Raw genomic sequence first — 23,245 nt, 5'->3', positions numbered from 1 at the left:
AGTGCTATTTGTGTATTGGTACACTGAGGAGTGTATCGATACCCTCAAAACATCGAGTGCTAATTATGTATCGGTACACTGTAGAGTGTATCGATACTTCTAAGTATGAAATGAAATATAGGGTTCCTGTATATCAAGTTATTATGATTTGATATAATTGAGATGAGATTGATATTGATTCTAGATTGTTTCTGTAGAGACTAAACGTTAGTGAATTTCCAGTCAGCTTGGCATTTCGAATATCGACTTGAAAAGATTTGGATTAGACTTTAGTGAGGCAAAGGTGAGTGCAACTTCTCTTTTCGTAATAAAATTGAGGAAGGCTTGCGATAAGTCAACCTCAGTGTTTTCGATCGAAAACTATATATTTATTTTATATTTTATTTAAATGTTTTATTCAATTTCCAATTGTTACAAATTATGTATTATGAATATGTGTTATGAACATATGAGCTTCGAACCAGTGAATGTGAATATATTCTATGACAGAGAAGTTATGTGGATTAGAGGTATATGTATGAGGATTAGAGGTATCGTTGGCATGCTAAGAGTTGAGGGTCTATGTGGTCATTCGGGATAATTATGTGGTCCTCCAGGATAAATATGTGGCACTTTGGTACAACCCTATGTGGCACTTCGATACAACCTATGTGGTCTTTTGAGATAATTATATGGTACTTCGGTGCAAATTACGAGCTGTAGTGACAACATTAGTGCACAACCTCATAATACTCAAATACCTAGATTTCTCAATAGTATACTTTGGGCAATTGGAACAAAGGCATACAAAGAATAATTAATCATAAGTATACCTTTGATATGGAATTCAAGAAAGCTCTTTGAAAAACATTTGTAATAAAAAAAGAAGATTCTTGTTAATAAGTTAGCACTATTGTATTGCCTCACTAAGTCATCGACTTAGCGTGTGTTCTCTCACGCGTAGGTTTGAAGAAGGTTGACGATTGATCTAGGGTTGAGGATATCATACATTTCTGAAGATCATATCATTGCAAATTAAATGTAGGTTGTTGCTTATTTTGTAAACTGTTGGCATGTATTATATGTTTAATTTGAAATGCTCTGGTCGATTTTGTAAACATATATATTTTGTACTTTGTAAACTCTTACTTTTAAGGTTATCTATGTAAATTATTAAGATGTTTTGTGAAATGATTTCCGATTTAGAATGGTATTATTTTCTTTATTTTGATTGGAATAATAAGTTTTAAAATTATGTCTAATTGTGATTTTTGTATGTTTGAAAAGTCAAATGTGGCACCTCGGATTCGCATTTGGGTCGGGTAAGGGTCAGGGGTGTTATATTTAATGGTATCAGAGCTATATTTTAAGTGATTTTAAGTTTGAAATAAAGTTGTTTAGGTTTTAAAAGGAGTACATGCCAATTTTTAATAAAGTTTTCTGATCTGATAAGGGAATCAATATGTTATATTCGCTAATACCTTTAGTAATTTGATCTTAATAGATGTCGAACTTTGAAGGCTCCGAAGTGATGTGGGAGATATGATGGAGGAGAGTAGTAACTCCCCTACTCTTAGTAGACAGAGTGAGGAGCAGACATAACCTGGAGTGTCTGTTCAAGATCAGGGGACAATCTTTCAGACGTTGGACGCTATCCTAACGCGTTTCCAACCGTCTGTCTCTTTAGCTCCTAAGATGAATATCTCTAAAGAGCTGAGAAGTTTAGGAGCGCCAGAGTTTAGGGGAGAAACGGAAGAATGTCTAGTTACTGCAGATATGTGGCTTCATTATTTGAAAGTAATGGTAGAAAATCTCCATTGTTATGAAATGGAGAAATTGGATGTGTGGTGTCATTATTACGAGGCCAAGCCAGGATATGGTGGTCTAATGTGACGATGAGGGTGGAAAAGTAGCATGTGACGTGGTCATTCTTTCTGGAGGAGTTTAAGAACAAGTACATAGTAGATCAATTTATTCGGTAGATGAAGCAGGAATTCATGAATCTAAAGCAAGGGAATCATACGGTGTATGAGTTTGAGTGCGAATTCAACAAGTTGAGTAGATTTGCTGCCGAGTTAGTTCCTATAGAGAAAGACTCTTGTGATTGGTTTGTGGAGGGTTTGCGACCCAAATTGAAAGAGCTGATGTTGGCTCTTAATCTCTCTTCCTTCCAATAGGTTGTGAACCAAGCTAAAGCCTTGGAGCGAGCTCAAAATGAAAGGTTTACAGAGAAGCGGACGCAATGGAATAAAAGATCTGGTGCATCGTCTGGTTCTTCGCAATCAAAGAAGAGTAGAGATTTAAGCTCTCGACCTCAGACCAGGGCAGAATCCGTAGCATCCTCGGGCAAAGGATCAAATCCGAGAATAACAAGACAAGCTTATTCAGTAGAATCTAGAGTGGAAAATTCGAAGTAATGTCAGAACTGTGGGAAGAACCATAGTGGAGTGTGCAGACGGGTCTCCAGAGCTTGTTTTAAATGTGGAGAGGCATAACATTTTATTCGAGACTGCCCAATGATGACTGGAAAGCTGCTCATATAGAGAGATCTATGGTTGCACTAGTGAGAGGAAGATGTCGAGGAAGATGAAGGAATCAATCAGAGTCTATTGCTCAACCTGAAGTGTGTTCTACCGCTCGGGTTTATAATTTGAAGACCATTGAAGATTATGATGATCCTGAAATCATTACAGGTACTTTTCAGATAGCTGGTAAATCTGTCTTAGTTTTGATTGATTTGGGCTCAAGTTACTCTTATGTCAGTAGTAAATTAGTTAAAGAATTAAGTATTCCGTTAGAGTCTATTCGTAGTGAGATGATTGTGACGAATCTATTAGGAAATAGTGCTCGGGTGTGACAAGTTTATAAAGGGTGTCCCATAAGGATTCAATGAATTGAATTCCCTGCTAATCTAATAGACTTACCCTTTAATGAATTTGAGATTATTCTGGGAATGGACTGGCTTTATCATTATTATGCTAACTTAGATTGTCGACTGTAGCGAGTGCAGTTAACAAGTCTGGAGAGATTAAAAGTTAGTGTGGTCAGCGAAAGAATCCATCCTTTAACTGATGTGATATCAGTAATGTCAACTCAGAAGTTGATGCGGCAAGGATGTCAGGCGTACATTGCTAATGTAATCGATACAAGAGCTCAAGGAAGTACGCTTGAAGATATTTCGACAGTCAGAGAATTTCCAGATGTGTTTCCGGATGATTTGTCGAGGTTACCTCCAGATATGGAGGTTGAGTTTCAAATTGAAGTGATGTCAGGAACAACACCCATTTTGATGGCTTCTTATAGGATGGCTCCGAGAGAGTTGAAAGAGTTGAAAGCTCAGTTGTATGAGCTTTTGGATAAAGGGTTTATTAGACCTAGTGTGTCTTCCTGGGGTGCTCCAGTGTTATTCGTAAAGAAGAAAGATGATTTGATGCGCCTCTGTATAGATTATTGTCAGCTTAATAAGGTGACCATAAAGAATAAATATCCTCTTCCAAGGATAAACAATCTATTTGATCAACTCAAGGGAGCGGCCATGTTTTTAAAGATCGATTTACGCTCGAGGTATCATCAGTTGAAAATTCAAGAAAAATGTTCCTAAAACGGTGTTTAGGACTCGGTATGGTGATTATGAATTTGTTGTAATGACATTCGGGTTGACAAATGCATCTGCAGCGTTTATGGACTTGATGAATAGAATTTTTTAACCGTACCTTTATCAGTTCGTGGTTGTATTTTTTGATGATATATTAGTGTATTCTAAGTTGAAGGAGGAGCATGATGTTCATCTTCGTGTAGTTCTTCAAACGTTGCGAGATAAGAAGCTTTACGCGAAGTTTTCAAAGTATGAGTTTTGGTTATCTGAAGTAACATTCCTTTGACACGTGGTTTCGATAGAGGGCATTCGGGTAGACCCACAAAAAGTTAGAGTTGTAGTAGAATGAGAGATTCTGAAAAGTATGTTGAAAGTTCGAAGTTTCTTGGATCTCGCAAGTTATTATCAGAGGTTTGTCAAAAACTTTTCGATGATATCTCTGCCTTTAACCAAATTATTAAGAAATGATGTACATTTTGAATGGACTCCTGATTTTCAGAAAAGCTTTGAAACATTGAAGAAAGTTCTGACTGAAGCTCCGGTGTTTGTGCAACATGAATCAAACAAGGATTTCACAATTTTCAGTGACGCTTCCCATATTGGTTTGGGCTATGTTTTAATGCAATATGGAAAGGTAGTTGCTTATGCCTCGAGACAGCTGAAGCCTCATGAAAAGAATCATCTGACACATGATTTGAAGCTAGCAGTTGTGGTCTTTGTATTGAAAATTTGGCGGCACTATTTGTATGGCGAACGTTGCTACATCTTCACCGATCACAAGAGCTTGAAGTATTTGTTGACTCAAAAGGAGTTAAATTTAAGGAAAAAAAGGTGGATGGAGTTATTGAAAGATTATGACGCGATCATTGATTACTATCCAGGAAAAGTTAACGTTGTAGCAGATGTTCTCAGCCAGAAGACTTTTACTGTTTTGCCTAGTTTGAACGCTCGGTTGATGGTAAATGAAAATGGTGCATTGATGGCTGAATTAAGATTAAAACCAGTGTTGTTGGATCGGATCGAGGAGTTATAAAAGAAAGATGATAAGTGTTTAGCTTGGTTTGATCGAGTAGAGAAATGTGGACTTGAGAACTTCGAAGTTAAGTCAAACGGATGCTTATATTTCAAGAATCGTGTGTATGTCCCTAATGACTTTGAGATGAAACGAGATATTTTGTATGAAGCACATTATAGTCCCTTATCGATATACCCAGGAGGGAACAAAATGTATCAAGATTTGAAAGAGTGTTATTGGTGGCCTGGTATGAGGAAATATATTACAGAATTTGTAGCAAAGTGTTTAAATTGTCAACAAGTGAAAGCTGAGCATTAGGTGCCTTCCGGTTTGTTGAAACCCATCTCAATTCTGTAGTGGAAATGTGAAAACATTACGATGGACTTCGTAATTGGTTTGCCTTATTCGCCGGGTAAAAAGGATTCGATTTGGGTAATTATTGATCGTCTTACAAAGACTGCTCATTTCATTCTTGTACGAACAAACTTCTCTATGGAGAAATATACGGAGTTATATATCAAGGAGATAGTGAGGCTCCATGGTATTCCAATCTCGATAGTTTCTGATATAGATCCTAGATTCACTTCGAGATTTTAGAAATCTTTGCAAAGAGCTTTGGGTACCCGATTGAATTTTAGCACGACGTTTCATTCCCAGACTGATGGGCAATCTGAGATAACAATTCAAATTTTGGAAGATATGTTGAGAGTGTGTGTGATCAATTTTGCTGGATCGTGGGAAAAATATTTTCCGCTTGTAGAGTTTGCATATTATAATAACTACCAATCCAGTATAAAAATGGCACCTTATGAAGCGTTATATGGAAGAAAGTGCATAACACCCCCAAATTGGTATGAGTTAAAAGACCGGGAAGTGTATGATCCAGACTTGATTAAAGAAGTGGAAGAAAAGGTTCAAGTGATTCAACACAATTTGAAAGTTGCCTCAGACAGATAAAAGTCATACGCCGATCTGAAAAGGAAAGAAATTGAATTTCAAGTGGGTGATAAGGTGTTTTTGAAAATATCACCTTGGAAGAAAGTGTTTCGATTTAGGCGTAAAGGAAAGTTGAGTCCTAGGTTTATTGGACCTTATGAAATTTTGAAAAGGGTTAGACCTGTAGCCTATCAGTTAGTGTTGCCACCAGAGATGGAAAAGATTCACAATGTCTTCCATGTGTCTATGTTTCGGCTATATCGATCTGATCCTATGCACATCATAACTCCAGATGAAATAGAAGTTCAATCGGTGCAGATTCTAGCTTTCGAGATCAAGCAGTTACGGAATAAAACGATCCTACTAGTGAAGGTTCTTCGGAGAAACCATAAAGTATAAGAAGCTATGTGGGAACATGAAGAAGATATGAGGAAGCAATATCCCTACCTTTTAGTGTAATGAAAATTCGAGGACGAATTTTCTTAAGGGGGAGATTTGTAACATCCCAATTATCGGGTAAGTGATCAAATTATAGGAACTTATAAATTCAATTGTTGAATTAAAATAAAGTGATAAGTTTAGTGATTTATGGAGGAATTTTGTGTGTTGGGTATTATAGCAAATATGAATGTTTAACAAGGGCAAAATGATAATTTGTATGGGAATGATATTTTAGGATAAATATGAGGTAATGAGAGAAGAGTTGAACTCTTTCCTTCTCTTCTTCTTCTCACCGTGGACACCAATGACAAAGGTAAGGATCTAAATTTTTATTTTTCCTTTAATTTCTGGTTTAGTAATGGAAGGTTGGTTATTATATAAGCGTAAGGAAAGCTAATATATCACTAAAACAATAAGATGAGTATTTTAGACAAGGATTTGTAAAATGGGTTTTTTATGAAATTTTGTTATGGATGAGTTTTTGAAGTTTAAATAATATTTTGACTTGTCAATAGGTTAATTAAAAGATTAAGAGTGATAGAATTGGGTAATAACATGTTTGAATGTTGAGTATGATTTGAAGATTCAAGTGTTTAAATGAGAATTTGAGATGTTTGAGAGTTATAAATGTGTACAAGTTGGTTTGAAGGTATAAAGGTGAGTTTATAAACTCAAAGTATATGTTCAAGAGAGTTTTTGGGTGGATTTTAGGTGATTTTCGAGTTGAAAATGGTCATTCTGGGCCTAGTGTATCGGTACCCTTAGGAGAGATATCGATACCTCATGAGTTGAACATGAGTATTTGTATGAGTGTGTTTTGGTACACCGAGGAGTGTATCGATACCCTCAAAACATCGAATGCCATTTGTGTATCGGTACACTGAGGAGTGTATCGATACCCTCAAAACATCAAGTGCTATTTGTGTATCAGTACACTGAGGAGTGTATCGATACCCTTAAAACATCGAGTGCTAATTTTGTATCAGTACACTGAGGAGTGTATCGATACCCCCAAGTATGAAATGAAATATAAGGTTCTTGTATATCAAGTTATTATGATTCAATATAATTGAGATGAGATTGATATTAATTCTAGATTATTTGTGTAGAGACTGAATACAAGTGAATTTCCATTCAACTTGGCATTTCGAATATCGACTTGAAAAGATTTGGATTAGATTTTAGTGAGGCAAAGGTGAGTGCAACTTCTTTTTTCGTAATAGAATTGAGGAAGGCTTGCGATAAGCCAACCTCAGTGTTTTCGATCAAAAACTATATATATTTATTTTATGTTTTATTTAAATGTTTTATTCAATTTCAATTGTTACAAACTATGTATTATGAATATGTGTTATGAACATATGAGCTTCAAACCAGTGAATGTGAATATATTCTATGACAGAGAAGTTATGTGAATAAGAAAACTTTGAATAAGAATTAAACCTAATTATGTGATTAAAAGCCCAATGTATATATGTGAGGATTAGAGATATAGTTGGCATGCCAAGAGTCGAGGGTCTATGTGGTCTTTCGGGACAATTATGTGATCTTTTGGGACAATTATGTGGTCCTCCGGGATAAATATGTGGCACTTTGGTGCAACCTATGTGGTCTTTCGGGACAATTATGTGGCACTTCGGTGCAAATTACGAGTTGTGGTGACAACATTAGTGTACAACCTCATAGTACTCAAATACCTAGATTTATCAATAGTATACTTTGGGCAATTGGAACAAATACATACAGAGTATAATTAATCATCAGTATACTTTTGATATGGAATTCAAGGAAGCTCTTTGAAAAACATTTTTAATAAAACAAAGAAGATTCTTGTTAATAAGTTAGCACTATTGTATTGCCTCACTAAGTCATCGACTTAGCGTGTGTTCTCTCACGCGAAGGTTTAAAGAAGGTTGACGATTGATCTGGAGTTGAGGATAGCATATGTTTCTGAAGATCAGATCATTGCAAATTAAATGTAGGTTGTTGCTTATTTTGTAAACTGTTGGCATGTATTATATGTTTAATTTGAAATGCTCTGGTCGATTTTGTAAACATATATATTTTGTATTTTGCAAACTCTTACTTTTAAGGTTATCTATGTAAATTATTAAGATGTTTTGTGAAATGATTTCCGATTTAGAATGGTATTATTTTCTTTATTTTGATTGAAACAATAAGTTTTAAAATTATGCCTAATTGTGATTTCCGTATGTTTGAAAAGTCAAATGTGGCACCTCGGATTCGTATCTGGGTCGGGTACTGGTCAGGGGTGTTACAGATATTGAAAGAGATATTTTTTATACTCCGAGTTAAGATATAGATATCATGTATTTCTATCCTTTGTGATCTCTATGTTTACAGTGAATGATTGTTTTCTCATCTTTGAAAGTAAAAAAGATTCAATCGCGTTAAATCTTATATCCTACATGTGTCTTTCTACATATTGATATCGTTTTGATTATTTTTTTTCGCTTATATATTCCTAACAAAGATTTATACAACTTAAATTTCCAGCTATGAAATTGCATGATATTCACACAAATACACCAACTAACGGAAGTTGAAGATATATAATAAAATTCCCATTAAATGATCATTGAGGAAGCAATAGAATTAGAAACAACACAAACATATATTTTCAAGAACACTAAGACCAGAGACAGAAAACTTATTATATATAAATGACATATTGGTAAATCAAGTAAAATCTAGGTAATGCTTTCCTAGTATGGCAAGCCTAGCTACTACCTTCATTAAAGCTTTATATATATGTATATGTATATAATATGTGTATATATATATATATATAAGCAGATGCTTTTCCCAATTCTAAAAAGCTTGTTTTCCTTTATGTCCACAGCTAGATATTCTTACTAAATCCTTACAGATTCCAGTCTCATAGCCCTTTTGATCATCTAAAAGAAAGCAAGAATCTGATCCCAATCTTTACTTTACATCTTTGGCATCCACATTTTTCCTTTGTGTCAAAGCCAATGTCCCTCTCAGCATCATTTTCCCCATAGCTCAACTTTTCCTTTGCTATATCATAATATATGAATACTCAGTAATTGCTTATATATATATAATCATATAATATTACTCTTCATTTATTTAATCTCCAGGCTAACCTCATTAGCAACATTTACTTGATCCATAGCTTGAATGATGCAATGGAGTTCTTGGACAACATCTTTCATGCCGGGTCTATCTGATTTCTTCTCTCTTAAACATGAAAATGCAAGCTCTGAGAAAAGTTCAAAACTCTTTAGCACATCAGCTGAGGGCTCCTTGTTAAGAAGCTGTTGATCCACAACTTCCATGATTGCACCATTGCTGGCCCGTTGGCTGACATAGATAGCCAAATTCACATCATCTTGATCTCTTGAGAAATCAATGGCCCTTTGTGAAGTCAGCAACTCGAGCAACACCACCCCATAGCTATAAACATCACTTTTATCTGTCAACTGGTAGTTCCTGTAGTACTCAGGATCCATGTACCCGAGTGTCCCCTGAGCACATGTCGAGACGTGGCTCAAACCCGGGCTAGCCAGTCTCGACAACCCGAAATCTGAAACTTTGGTGTTGAACTCGTCGTCTAAAAGTATGTTGGCGGACTTGACATCCCTGTGGTAAATAGGGGTGTATGCTGCAGAATGCAGATAAGCCAATGCCTCAGCCGTTTGCAAAGCGATGTTCAGCCTTGTTTTCCAGTCTAAAAAGGTGGGATACTTCCCATGCAAATGATCACTCAAGGTCCCATTTGAGATATACTCATAGATCATCAATGGCTGCTCAGCTTCCACACAACAACCTAGGAGTCTGACCAGGTTCTTGTGGTTGACTTGTGACAGAATCCCAACTTCATTGAGGACTTGTTGTGTGCTTTTAATGTTCCCAACTTTGGCTGACTTAACAGCAACAATATCCCCACATGGAAGCTCACCTTTGTAAACCTCCCCGAACCCACCACTTCCTAGGAACCTGTCTCGAGAGAAATCATTTGTCATCTTCTTCACCTCTTTTAACCTAAATATCTTGGCTGGTTTCCCACCATTGCTTGATTTCAACATGTCTTCCCTTTCCTTCATTAGCTTCGCCTTTGCCTGCTTAGAATTCCTCCATGGTTTCCTTGAAGTAATTGCAGCAACCACAATGGCTAGTGTGAAAAAGGAGATCATTCCAATGGACGCCTTCAAGCTAACACTGGCTCTTTTACTCTTCTTCTTTCCCGAGCAAGTTCCAACAACAGGGTCCCAATTGTATCCCTTGTTGCAAAGGCAACGAGATAGGCCATTTGAGGCAGTAGGTGAACACTTTGAAGCCCCAAGGCAATCGAGTTTGGTTTTACAAACGGGTTCAAGTGGAGGATCCCATTGGATTTCCAACCCTTCTTCCCATTCATAAGCAGCCTTTTGTGGATCCAAATGAAGGATGCTTCGAAAAGCTTTGCAGCCTGAGCTGTGAAGCCGTATTTTGTACGCCGACGGCATTCCCCCGGAGACGAACATGCAACATGGATCGACCCCATTAGCACACTGCAATGCTCGTTTGGCCTCCACGTGTCCGGAGCTCTCCAGATAACGGTGACAAAGACTGGTGGGAGTGCAGTTCAAAGGAGACATCAAAAGGCGTGGGGAACAATTGAAGAGAAAGATTGTGTTCGATGATGTGATGTTAAAAGGAAGCGTTTGGTTCAACCATATGCCCTCACTCACACCCATATCTCGAGTCTCGCATTGACCAGGCAACCATGGCGATGGTTGAACCACCATGCGGTAAAACGAAGCCATGATTCGAGTAACAACGTAAGAACTTCCATTCAAGGCATCAAAGTAAAGCTTACGTGACTGAGAATCACAGCGAAGAGAGTAGCCAGGGTCACCACAGCCAGGGTGAGTGCTTAGAGGATAAGGAACCCCCATTGAACCACAACTCGGACAAGCTCTTTGGGAAGAGCAGTAATGGCCGCCATGGAGCAAAAGAAAGACAACATAGATGAAAATAAAGACTGGGTTCGCCTTGAACTCAATGGAGACCATGGTGAATCAACAAAGGTGGGTATGGAAGAGCAAAGGGAAGCGATGGTGGGGGGCTAATAAATGGAGTCGAGAAAGAAGAATAAAACAGGGATAACTAGATCATAATGATGAAAAGTTGGCTGAAAGAATCTAGGTGAAAAAAAACTTCACATATCTTTTGTCATTTATAGGAAAGGTAGATTCCTTCTGTATGACATCCATTAGGGGAAGGTGGTGGTAGCTATGTTCTCTTCACAATGCTTGGTATTAGCAATAAAGGCTCTTTTTTCTCTTCTTCTTCTTCCCCTTTAATGGGGTTGAAGAACAGATCATAAAGGAGTAAATTCCATAACATAATTAATAGCCACGCACTACAACTTTCAATGCTGATCTCTTAAAAACTTACAAGTGGCTTGCACAAACTCCTTCATCCACAAACAATGTGTGTGTCTCCGTCTCTATATATACACGTATATATTTAAAGTTAAATTTTGGTTTTAGTCCTTCTACTGTGTTACAATTTAGAATTTGGTATGCGTACTTTACTTCCACATAATTTAATCTTTTTATTTTTATAATATTATCGGTTAGTCGAAAAGTATGAATTGCAGATTATTCCTATTAAGATGTGGAGTTTTTTTAAGAATGCCCTTCAACATTTGGTTAAATTGTAAACTTTTAATGGATCAAGTTGTTTGATTGAAGTCCTTTTAAAAATACATTTAAATATTCTTTTTATATGTATTTTTTTTAGAAAAAAAAATTGCATGTCAGTGTTTTTAATAGGAATAGTTGATGTTATTAACCATTTAGATTGATTAATAACATTATGACAGTATGAGAATTAAATTATATCCAATTAAAACACGTACTAAATTTTAAATTTTAGCATAGTAGATGGACTAAAATAAGAATCAGAGCTATATAATGCTAATAAAAAGGTGTTTTTATGAGCATCATGTATGCATTGAATTAGGGCCGGCTCTTCGGGAGAACCGCTCAAGGTCCTTTTATTTATAATAAGGGCCCATAACTTTTGTATATTTATATTAGGAGTTCCTTATTTTTTTATTTTCATAATTCTTTTTTTTATTTTTGACCTTCTTCTTCCATCTCTTATTAATTATTTAGTTTTGAATTAAATTCAATAATGTTTTCTCCTTTTTTTTTTAATTTCATTCTTCAATTTATCAAATATTCTTTAATTTTTACTCTTCTCTAATCTCAATCTAACGATAAATAATATACAATTTATTTATTATTCAAAATGAAGCTTTGTATCATACCCACATTCAGTTTTTTATATTTATTCTATCTTAATTGTATTTAAGTTGTATTTTAATAAAATAATAAAAATAATATCTTTTTGATAAAATTTAATCATTTTTATCGTTCATTATACACTAAATTAATTATTCAAAATAATGAAATATACTTCCATTTTATAAGGGCTTTTTAAGTTTTCGTTCAGGGTCTCGAAAATGTCTAAGACAACTTTGCATAAAGAGAAAGTAAACAAAAAAGTGTTATGGTAGAGCACGAACTAAGTTATCTCAGTGGTTAAAGAGACCGTTGTTGGCTCTAAAGGTTCCGAATTCGAGCACTAACATTTGTAGATGTATTCAGGCGTTCATCGTTAAATAATTTAGAATTTTTAGAATAAATACTACCATATAAATTGTAATGAGTTCACTTTAATAGAAAAAAAAAAGTGTTATGGTACATAACTAAACCAGCGGCATCAGCATCCGGAGCATGTTGCTTCCCATGTGTGTTAATGCGACGGCACATCGGTGGCCCTCTCCCAAAGAATGTTGCAGCTTGTACTTCTCAATGTGATCCAGCAAAACCTTGCAATCATCAATTAAAATAAGTTAATGATAATAAATGTGTTGCGTCGGTTGTCGGTGGAATACTTCAAGAGAGATTTCTTTTTCAGTTTTTCCTCAGAATATAAATATTTTGATCGTAAAAATTTGATGTTAGATCGAATATGAAAATAAAAGATCTGTTGAATAATCGGGTAAAGAAAACAAAAAGAACACAAAAATTTTAACGAGGTTCAGTAATTTGTTTACGTCCTCGGTGCCCTTAGAGGCGCTAGATTTTTCATTTAATATATCATAGGTTTTTGGTTATCTACTTTATAATAAATAAACTCTGGTACATATTTACAAAAATAACAATGTACCGTACTGCGGCGGCTGCGCCCTGCACCCCCAACCCACATAATCGTAACCCCCACTACAAGATTTTCTTTGTAAGGACATATGATGTTCGCTGCGTTCGATTTGCTCACTCCGCTTCATCCTTTGTCCTCTTTATCGGTATATTTATGAGTCATACCTAACAAGATCAAATGTCAAAACTAATCGTATCCGAAATATGGTGTCGCAAGAACCAATGGTTGGAATCCAAACGTGGTCCGGGGCTCGAGCAATTGCACCATTTCCGATAGATAAGGCGATGTTTTCCCTTGACTTGCTCCAAGAATTGGAGAGAGCTCGCCATAGCGAAGAGCAATTCGCTTTTGCAATAGAGATAATGGGCAAAGTGAAGTAAGCTCATGTTTTCGGCGTAGAAGCCTTATCCAGTTTGGGTAACAAGAGCAAACCCAATCTTGAAAATGAAAGCCTTTTCTATTTGGCATTATGTCAAAAATAGCCCTCAACATTTATCAAAATAATAATTTTTGTTCTCTATTCTTTCTTTGGCGCATTTTAACCCCAACATTTTATTTTGGGGCAAAATGACCCCTTCGTAGTTGGAAACCGTTAGTTAAAAATGGTTAATGCTCTAAAATAGAGGCATTTTACCCTAAAATAAAACGTTGGTGGGCCAAAATGCTCCAAGAAGATAAAGACCAAAATGACCATTTTGATAAACGTTAGGGACCTTTTTTATCTTAAAATGAAATGTAGATAGCCAAAATGCTCCCAAAGAAATAAAGACCAAAATGACAATTTTAATAAATGTTGGAACTTTTTTGATATTATGCCTTTGTATTTTGTTAGTTTAATCATTAATATATAATTTATAGATATTTTAGTTCTTTCTAAAATTGTTACGGTTTAAGCTCAAAGTACTAAAGATATTTTGTGGATCAGTGTTATGTCATGGTTTTAACTTTTTATTTAAATTCATTTTAAGTTAGTGCTGGGTCATTATTTGTAAAATATAAAATATTTAGATAATTATTTAGCAAAATTTCATATAGTATAGAAATTAAATGAAGTAATCCTAGAGTCTTTTAAAATAAAAATAGAAGTGTACAAATATTTTTAAAAAATGAAATTTTGGGGAAAAAGTAAAATAATTATTAAAACCTGATATTTTTTTTCGTTAATTGAATCAGTTTTATTAAAAGTAGAAGTTTGAGGATCAAAAGAAACTAAAAGAATTTAAGGATTAAAATGATTTTTCAAAAAACGTTTAAGGGCCAAAAATGCAATCAGACCATAATAGACAATATTTGACCATGTAAAATAATAAGCATGTGATTTGCACGGCCGATGTTGTATTTATAACATGTAGATTTATGTCATTGTATTCAATTTGTCTATTTCCACTAATTAAATATGTAGGTATAGTAGGTGAATGTGAATGCTTGATTTTAATATGGAAGAGAGATCTTATTTTTTTTTTAAAACAAATACGTATGGAGAAGATGGACTTTTGATGAAATTATAATTATTATTAGGGTAAGTTACATGTTTAGTATCAAAGTTATCAGTTTTGATCTGTTTGAGTTCTTAAATTTTTATTTTTAAAAAAAAATCATATCTAACATTTAGTTTTTGTTTCATTTAAGGCCCCGTTCGAAATTTAACGTTAAGTTTTGGGGGGGGGGAAATGAAAGTTTAGATATTAAAACGGACCAAATTAAACAATTAAGTTTTTAACAGCGTGGTATTGAAATGAAATAAAAACTAAATGTTAGGTATGATTTTGAAAATATTAAAAGTTTAAGTACTAAAACAGACTAAAACGGATCCTTATTATTATTATTGAGTGGAATTATATTCAAACATTGCGTAAATTTTACCCCTTGGGGTAAATTTTAATTTATTCTTTGCCATTAAATAAATGAAATGACAGAATTTAAGGCAGTGAAAAGCTAGGTCAGATAGAGCTAAGCTTCAGTTTCATTATACTCATAACCACAAGCTATTTTATCAATTTTGATTCACATATTTGTATTAGATTTTCATAACTTCTTATCAGCAATTTGGAATTTATGTTATTTTCTTTCATTTTCAATTGGTTGCATTCCTATTTTAATTTTTTTTATGTTGATGTTGAGATGTACTTGAATTACATACAAGTTTCAACGATTACTTTTTTAATTATAGTTATTATTAATTTATAAATTAAATTAACAATACATTCAATTTAAATTGTAATGTAAAATAGAGTAGATATAATTTTTTGGAAAATAAATAGTTTAATTGCGAGGATTCAGTAATGTATTCAAAGGATAAATTGCTTATTAAGTCAACCATTTATTATTTAGTTTCTGTTTTTATCACTCAACTATTATTTATTTTAAATCACTGTGTTACATTTTGGTTATGTCTTGGTCTCTTGTGTTTAAAAAAATTAGTTGTAATGCTGACGTATCATCATAAGATAATGCAATGCCATGACTAAAAAATAATTAAAAAAATATAATATTAACATTATTGTTATTTTATAACTGTAAGTGATCAATATATATATATATATATATATATTAGATAAAATTTTTATTATGTTTATATTGGTGTTGCTTATAAATTATTTATGTATTCGCCACTGAATATATTATACTAAAAATTAAAAATTAAAAAAAGAATTAATTTTAATGGAATTTTCCATGGTCACCTAATGACCAGGAGTGATGATCGATATTAAAGGATGTGAATATAATCAAAATTAACTCTTTTTTTTTCCTTGAATTTGTCTTATTTTTTATATAAAAAAAACTTAACAACTGTTAATTATTATTGAAATCACATTGTTTCTTTCAAAATAAACGTAAAAATATTAATTAAAAAATGATGATTGAGATAAAACAAAAATTTTAAATTGACTAACTTTAATAGTATCTATTATTAAAAGAGATTTAATTATATCGTTGATCTTCTATGGGTTGAATATGTATTGCACAAACGATAGACTATTATAAAAACAGATAAACATCTTATCACATAGATGATTATTAGTGTCTTTTAAATGTTTAGTACAATACATATCGTTGATCTTCTATCGTATATTATAACGACCGACATGAAAGTATTTTTCAAATAAATCATTGCCTTAACAACCGCCGTTAGGATGTCTCCGTTAGCTTAATCCTGCATACTGAAATCGAAATTCCGCGGGGAAAAAAGGCAAATTGAAGCAATTGATACGGTTGATTTCTTCCATAGGGTAAATTACGCCATTCCTCACTGATTTTACCTTTTTCCCCCTTATTTTATTCATTGTACTTTTAATTTTTATATTTTGTTTATTGAACTTTACAGATTGAATCATTTTGTTAATTTTGGCGTTAACTTTTTAACGGTGTTATGACATCGCACAAACATCAAAACGACGTTGTTTTGAAAAACTCAAATACACACCAAAACGACGTCGTTTCGAATACTCTTCTTCCCCATTCCTGTCGCCAGCCACCAGGTCATTTTTCATTTCGGTCACCATCGATCGTCGTTGATGGTGTCGTTCGATCCCAAAATTCATGGGTCGGTTCGTCTCGACCCCCTAAGTATGAACCTGATGGTTGTTTCACCAAGAAATGTCACAAAATTCGTGAATCTCGACTGAAACGATTTGGCTTCCTCACTTTTAATCTTGATTCGTGGACTTTGGAGCAAGTTCCGAAAAATGGAGGTCGGATTCAAACTCAAAGTGTCGAGGCAAAGAGACACATGAAATTTGGGACATAACACCACCATCTACCGCGATTGCCGTATATGACATCCGACCACCTTCTATTTTCAGGCGAGCAAAATAAGATAAAGCAAAGTTCAACGATGAAGGTGTTATTTACTTTTTATATTTTCAATTATTTTATATTAAATAATAAAAAATAACACTTCATCATAACATTAGAGAGTAACGACAGAGTAAATCCGATTAAATATGTAAAATTTAGTGAACAAAATAAAAAATATAATAAAATAAATAAAAAAATAAAATTCAATAAAAACGGTATAATTCATCCTTTATATTTTTTTTTAGCATTTAAAAGAATCGTATCCAAATTGAATTAAAAAAAATTAGTTTATTCCATGATTGAGCTCAAGTTCCAACAAGAAGAAACAAAAGTCGTACAAAATTGGCGCACCTTTTACGCTTTTTATATTTACTCAAAATTCGTGGGTCAATTATGTTTCAACGACAGCAGTAATTTTGGGAATTAATTGAGTGATGTTTAAGCACTTTGATTGAGCCACGTGGAGCTACGTATATCCTGACAATATTCTTGACTGGCGAATGCATGATATGAGTGATGAATGACTGCGTGTAGTGTGCAGGTTTTGATTCTAAAAAAAAACGTCGTCTTTGGACCCTTTATTTAATCCCATCAGTTATTTATTTATCTTTAACTTCTTTCAGGTTTTTGATTTTTAATCTCTGCTGTTGCTTCTTCTCCTCTTGTCTGAATCACGACAGAGGACTATTTATCTCTGGTTGCGGCGGCGGCGGTATAGTTTCTGAAAGCCAAAAATTAATCTCCAAATCTGCCATGGCCATGACGACGAAAGGATTCGTTTTGTATCTGCTGTCTTGTTTTTCAATAGCCATTCTCTCTGTTTTCGTCATCAGCAAGAACAACTACACCGCCATGAACCATAACTCGAATCTCTTGCAGTCCCCAGATTTATCCGGCAATGATCGAGTTTGGCCAGTAAGTTTTTGTTTTTCTTCTTTTTATTCTCTCTCTTGCGTCGGGCTGAATTTTTGTTTTGTATTCGAGTCTTAAAACGGTGTTTGATTTGAAAGGAATTGGAGTTGAACTGGAGGCTTGTACTGGCGACGGTGATTGGATTTCTAGGTTCGGCTTGTGGAACCGTGGGCGGCGTTGGAGGCGGCGGCATTTTCGTTCCCGTACTTACTTTGATTGTTGGTTTTGATACCAAATCCGCCGCTGCTATTTCCAAATGTAAACTTCCTTGCCTTATTTGTTTTGTTTCCCTTTTTCGCTTAAATCTACAATGGAACAGTTACCGTTAAACACATCAGAAAAAAGGTTCTCTAGATTTGCAGATTTATTAAAACACAATTGTTCTTTTTAAGGCTTAATGCAAAAATAAATGCCTAAACAAAGTTTTAAGCCTTCCTTTAAAATGAGACTCTTATATGAATGATTACATATAAGATTTGATTTCTAAATTTACTAAATAACACATCTTTTAATGATATCTGTATCAACTAATCGAAGCAAACTTTGGGTTCGAGAAAAAGGTTGTTCTTTTCTTAACACTGTAGGAATGGGTGCAGGTATGATCATGGGGGCATCGGCATCGTCAGTTTGGTATAATCTTAGAGTGCCACATCCGACGAAGGAAGTGCCTATCATCGACTATGATCTGGCTCTTCTTTTCCAACCTATGTTGATGCTTGGCATCACCGTTGGTGTGGCCTTGAGCGTCGTTTTTCCTTACTGGCTCATCACTGTGCTCATCATAGTACTCTTCATAGGTTTCTTCACTAGCCTTTTACTCGTTCTTTTTGTCTTTGTTTGATCTTTGTGCTGCGTCTTCCTTATTTTGACACTGAAATGTTCTGTTTCTTTCTGGTTTTGTAGGTACATCTTCCAGGTCTTTCTATAGGGGAATTGAAATGTGGAAGGAAGAGACACTGTTAAAGGTATTTTTTCCCAATTATTTCATAATATAAAAAATACCATTTTAAGTTTTAACCCCCCTTTTTCTTGTTTTGATTTGTTAAAAATGGCAGAATGAACTCACCAAGTCACATGGAACAGTTAATTCCAGGGGTGAACGTAAGATTCATTATAAATGATTTCCTTTATCCCGTCTGTCTTTAGGATATTCGAAAAGATATTAACTTCCCTTTTTTTTTTACCTTAAATTCTTGAATTTCAGTACTGATAGATACAGAGTATGAGCCACTGATTCCGAAAGAAGAGAAATCCGAACTGGTTAGTGAATCAAGCTTTTTTAATGAACCTACTTTTCATTTTTCTTATACTATAGGTAGGTCTGGTGTGTAGGATTTTATATAAAAAAACGTAAACTTAAAGAAGTTATATATCAGATCTTAAGTAGAAAATACAAAAGATATTTGAACTATATAGGAATTTAAAATTTTCAAGCAGTGCGACTGTGTCCCAGCACCCCCTAGATCCATTTCTGATTATATGTATCTGAATTTTGCAGCAAATACTACGTTTCAATCTAAGGTGGAAAAGGCTTCTGGTACTAGTTATAGTCTGGGTCCTTTTCACTGTTATCCAAGTCATCAAGGCAAGCTTACAATCTATCTTCAGTTCATCACAAATTCGGCTGATCATAATGTTCTTCATTCATGTTGGGAGTTTTTGTCTTTTTCTCAGAACGATGCTGTTCCTTGTAGCACTACGTATTGGGTGCTGTTCTGCTTACAGGTAAAAAAACCCTAATTTTATGAAAACATTGATGTTGTCTTTGATTCAACGATTAAAAGGAATTTATGTCTATATTTCAGTTCCCAGTATCGGTATTGGTTTTCGGATATGAAGCAATCAAATTATACAAAGATCACAAGAAGAGAACAAGCACTGGGAACACAGAAACAATCTGTGAAGCTTCCATTCAATGGAGTCCTTTGAACATTGCATTCTGTGCACTCTGTGGCATCTTGGGAGGCACTGTTGGTGGATTGCTTGGTTCTGGCGGGGGCTTCATTTTGGGTCCTCTCCTCCTCGAAATCGGTGTGATTCCACAGGTAAACCTATAAACTTGGTGAAAATATTGCCGACGTTAAAACTAAAATCTGCTATGCTTTTCAATTAAACAGGTGGCCAGTGCAACAGCAACATTTGTAATGATGTTCTCTTCATCTTTATCCGTCGTTGAGTTCTATTTGCTCAAGAGGTTCCCCATCCCCTACGGTAAGCCATTGCTGTCACACCCCCTCTACGAAATTCGATTTATTCGAATCGGATATCTGGATTTATCTACTTATGTTTTTCCGAATTATATATCAAAACTTTTGCATTTATTTTTCAGCTTCGTACTTGATGGGGGTGTCTATCTTGGCTGGTTTCTGGGGACAGTATTTCGTAAGAAAACTAATAGCGATCCTCAAAAGAGCCTCGCTTATAGTTTTCATACTATCCGGTGTCATCTTCGCCAGTGCACTCACAATGGGAGTCATTGGCATTGAAAGAAGCCTTGTGATGATCCACAACCACGAATTCATGGGATTTTTGGATTTTTGTCGCAGTCAATGATCGTTGACTAAAAATCTAAAGGGAGATGATGTTGGCCAATCACCTTGTTGACCAACCCCAATGTACTGGATTTCTCTTGTAAGAATAAGGGATGCACCACCTCAATGTGCGTCCTGGAATGCGACTGTTAGCTCCTCCCTGACACTCCATTTATGAAATTATTATCTATCCTACTTTCAGCGACAGATTTGAGTTTTTGGTATTGAAAATTATTAAATAAACTAATTCGTGATTAATTATCTCTAATTATTAATTTTTATAATTAACAATGGTTAATTGATTTGTTCAATATTAAGTTTTTAACAAATTGCACGCGATTTGAATTTGATATAATAATAAGAATAATATATTTTCAACTAAATTATGTAAATATACAACTTTTATTTAGGGTGAACCGTAATATTTATTTCCTCTCCTATTTTACTCATTATACTTTCATTTTTTTCAATCTACTCAAAACCTTTGAATTGTCCAGTGTGAAATTTTTAGTATTATTTAATATAAAAATAATTTAAAATAAACAATAAAAAAATATCCCTAACCCCTTTAACTTCTTCATCCCAACCCCCATTAACTATTGTCACCCTTTCTCGCCACCTTCTATCATTGTCGATCTTCGAAACCGGTAGCCGTTTGATTTCAAATTGTATCGAGAGACTCGTTTTGACACACCGAGTGTGAACTGGTGGTTGTTTTACCAAAAAATGTCTTAAAACTCGTGAATCTCAACGGAAACATTTCGATTTCTCGCTTTTAAACTCCAATTCGTGGACTTTGGAGCATATTTTGACAAAATGGAGGTTGAATTTGGACTTAAGAGGTAGAGACAAGCGACCCATGAAATCTGAGACCTATTAGCCACCATCTATGACGGTAGACAACATCCGACATTTTGATTTTTCTGACATTTGATCAAATTAGAGCATGTTCCGATAAAGTGGAGGTCGAATTCGAATCATGGACTTGAGACGAAGCTATCGATGAAATCTGGGACCAAACCGTCGCCATGTATGACAGTGAGTGGTGGCGTCCAACACCGACGTACAAATTCACCCTCATTTCAATCCACCACATGCTATATTTAATTAAAGAGATAAATACTAATATTTCTCTTGAGGGCAGGCTCCCGAAGATACACCAAATCTCTCTATGAAACCACAATAAGAATTCATCAACTGAGACCATGGCTTATATTGAACACCCTGTATTTGATTTTAAAATTCTTGATAAAATTAGCCTGAGAAAGTTGAAGGGCCTCTACAAGGTGAAGAAAATTAAGGAAGTATAGCTAGAAGAATAATCGAAAATAAAATTTATAATTTTTAACTTAATTCAATGACAAGATAATTAATTAGATAAATTATGATTTTAGGGACTAAGATACAAATATGATATCTCAATTTAGGCCATCATGTATAATATCGTACAATTCAATAAGGATCAAAATATACATTTTAGCAATAATAAGGACTAATTAAACTATTTAGGACATTCTAGATGGTTGGTAATGATATTGTCCACACGTTACTGATAATGCCTTATAACAATATCATTAGATGAACAATATCTGTAGACACTAATTTTTCAGTTTGCTTTTATTTTTATTATTATTATTATTATACATTATTATTATTATTAAATAAATATTACATGGCCCAAAACCTAGAGCCCAATTACAAATAAACCCAACCCAGTTTACAAGTAAAATCGACCCAATCTAGTCCAGGCCTAGCAGAACCTTATAGGGTTTTCATCTCATCCCTAGCCGCCAGACGATCTCCACCGTTGGATATGGCAAGATCTAACGGTCCAAAGCTTTCCAACAAGAAACCCTAGGGTTATGATACCCTAGGGACCACACGGCCGCCGCTGTTGCCGCCACCACCTCCGTGCCGACACCCATTGCCACGCTACACTAGCCAGAAGACTCAAGAAAGCCAGATGGCATCCCACGACCATCCCTACGGTTAGTCACCAACCTAGCTTTGGTGACTCACCGAGGCTTCCATTCTTTAACCAGTCCGAAGAGGAGCACCGGGGTGGCTATAAAAGCCACCGTTCCCTGTAAAATAAAAAAAAGGAGAAGACAACCACGAAGAAAGAGAGGAAGAACAGACCACGACAACGACGGACGGGGAGTGAGAACCCGAGAGCAAAACAACAACAGAGAGCCAACAGCAAGACAACGAAGACAGAAAACAACCAACAACCAGCAAAAATAAAAAATACAGAGCAACTTACCACATCACCGGAGCTTCCACGCATCATTGGAGAACCGAAGAGTCGAAGGTAAAAAGGGTTAGATCCACGACGTTTGGTAGAGCTTTAGGTGAGAATAATCTCGGATTTGTATTTAGGGAAAAGCGGGCTTTAATTTTGGGTAGGTTAGAAAATTCCGACCACCACACATGGTGGCCGGCGACGACAATCGGCACCAGAGTACGGTGCCCGGTGGCTGCCAGCTTTCCTTCCGGTGAAGGAATTTAGAGAGAAGAGAGGTTTCTCTTAGAGAGAGAACCAGAAAGGAAAAAAAAGGAGGAGAAATGGCCTTGAAAGGTCGGTTTTAGGGTATTTATACCCTTATCAAAATGGTATCGTTTTGATGAAGGGTTTGGGTGTAATTTAAGAATAGTTAAATTACACGTGTAAACCCTCAAATTCTATAAATATTTATTTTGGTCTTGGTCACTTGAATTAGATCTATATGTATATTAATTTTATCTTTTAAATTTACTTATTTATAATTTAGTCACTATTAGTATAATTACATACTTTAGGGTAAATAACCTATTTAGCCCCTATTAATTTTAATT

General features: G+C 34.9%; 2 protein-coding genes across 2 annotated transcripts; one reads left to right on the top strand and one right to left on the bottom strand.

The window, feature by feature from the left end:
• Window positions 1-8,721: 8,721 nt before the first annotated feature.
• Window positions 8,722-11,036, bottom strand: LOC120165678 (wall-associated receptor kinase-like 20). Its single transcript, XM_039175147.1, has one exon. It carries the CDS (start codon window positions 11,006-11,008, stop codon window positions 9,077-9,079), a length of 1,932 nt encoding a protein of 643 aa, XP_039031078.1. The 5' UTR covers window positions 11,009-11,036; the 3' UTR covers window positions 8,722-9,076.
• Window positions 11,037-17,638: 6,602 nt separating this feature from the next.
• LOC120165672 (sulfite exporter TauE/SafE family protein 4-like) lies at window positions 17,639-20,447 on the top strand. Its single transcript, XM_039175143.1, has 11 exons — window positions 17,639-17,882; window positions 17,978-18,137; window positions 18,476-18,676; window positions 18,783-18,844; window positions 18,935-18,980; window positions 19,084-19,139; window positions 19,378-19,464; window positions 19,554-19,604; window positions 19,685-19,924; window positions 19,997-20,090; window positions 20,209-20,447. The coding sequence occupies exons 1-11, from the start codon at window positions 17,721-17,723 to the stop codon at window positions 20,430-20,432; spliced, it is 1,383 nt and encodes a 460-aa protein (XP_039031074.1). The 5' UTR covers window positions 17,639-17,720; the 3' UTR covers window positions 20,433-20,447.
• The last annotated feature ends 2,798 nt before the right edge of the window (window positions 20,448-23,245 follow it).

This window comes from Hibiscus syriacus, unplaced genomic scaffold (assembly GCF_006381635.1).
Source record: "Hibiscus syriacus cultivar Baekdansim isolate YM2019G1 unplaced genomic scaffold, ASM638163v2 tig00111587_pilon, whole genome shotgun sequence".
NCBI classification, from domain to species: domain Eukaryota; kingdom Viridiplantae; phylum Streptophyta; class Magnoliopsida; order Malvales; family Malvaceae; genus Hibiscus; species Hibiscus syriacus.
The sequence above is the reverse complement of the archived record's forward strand: the minus strand, read 5'-3'. Positions and strand labels throughout refer to the sequence as shown.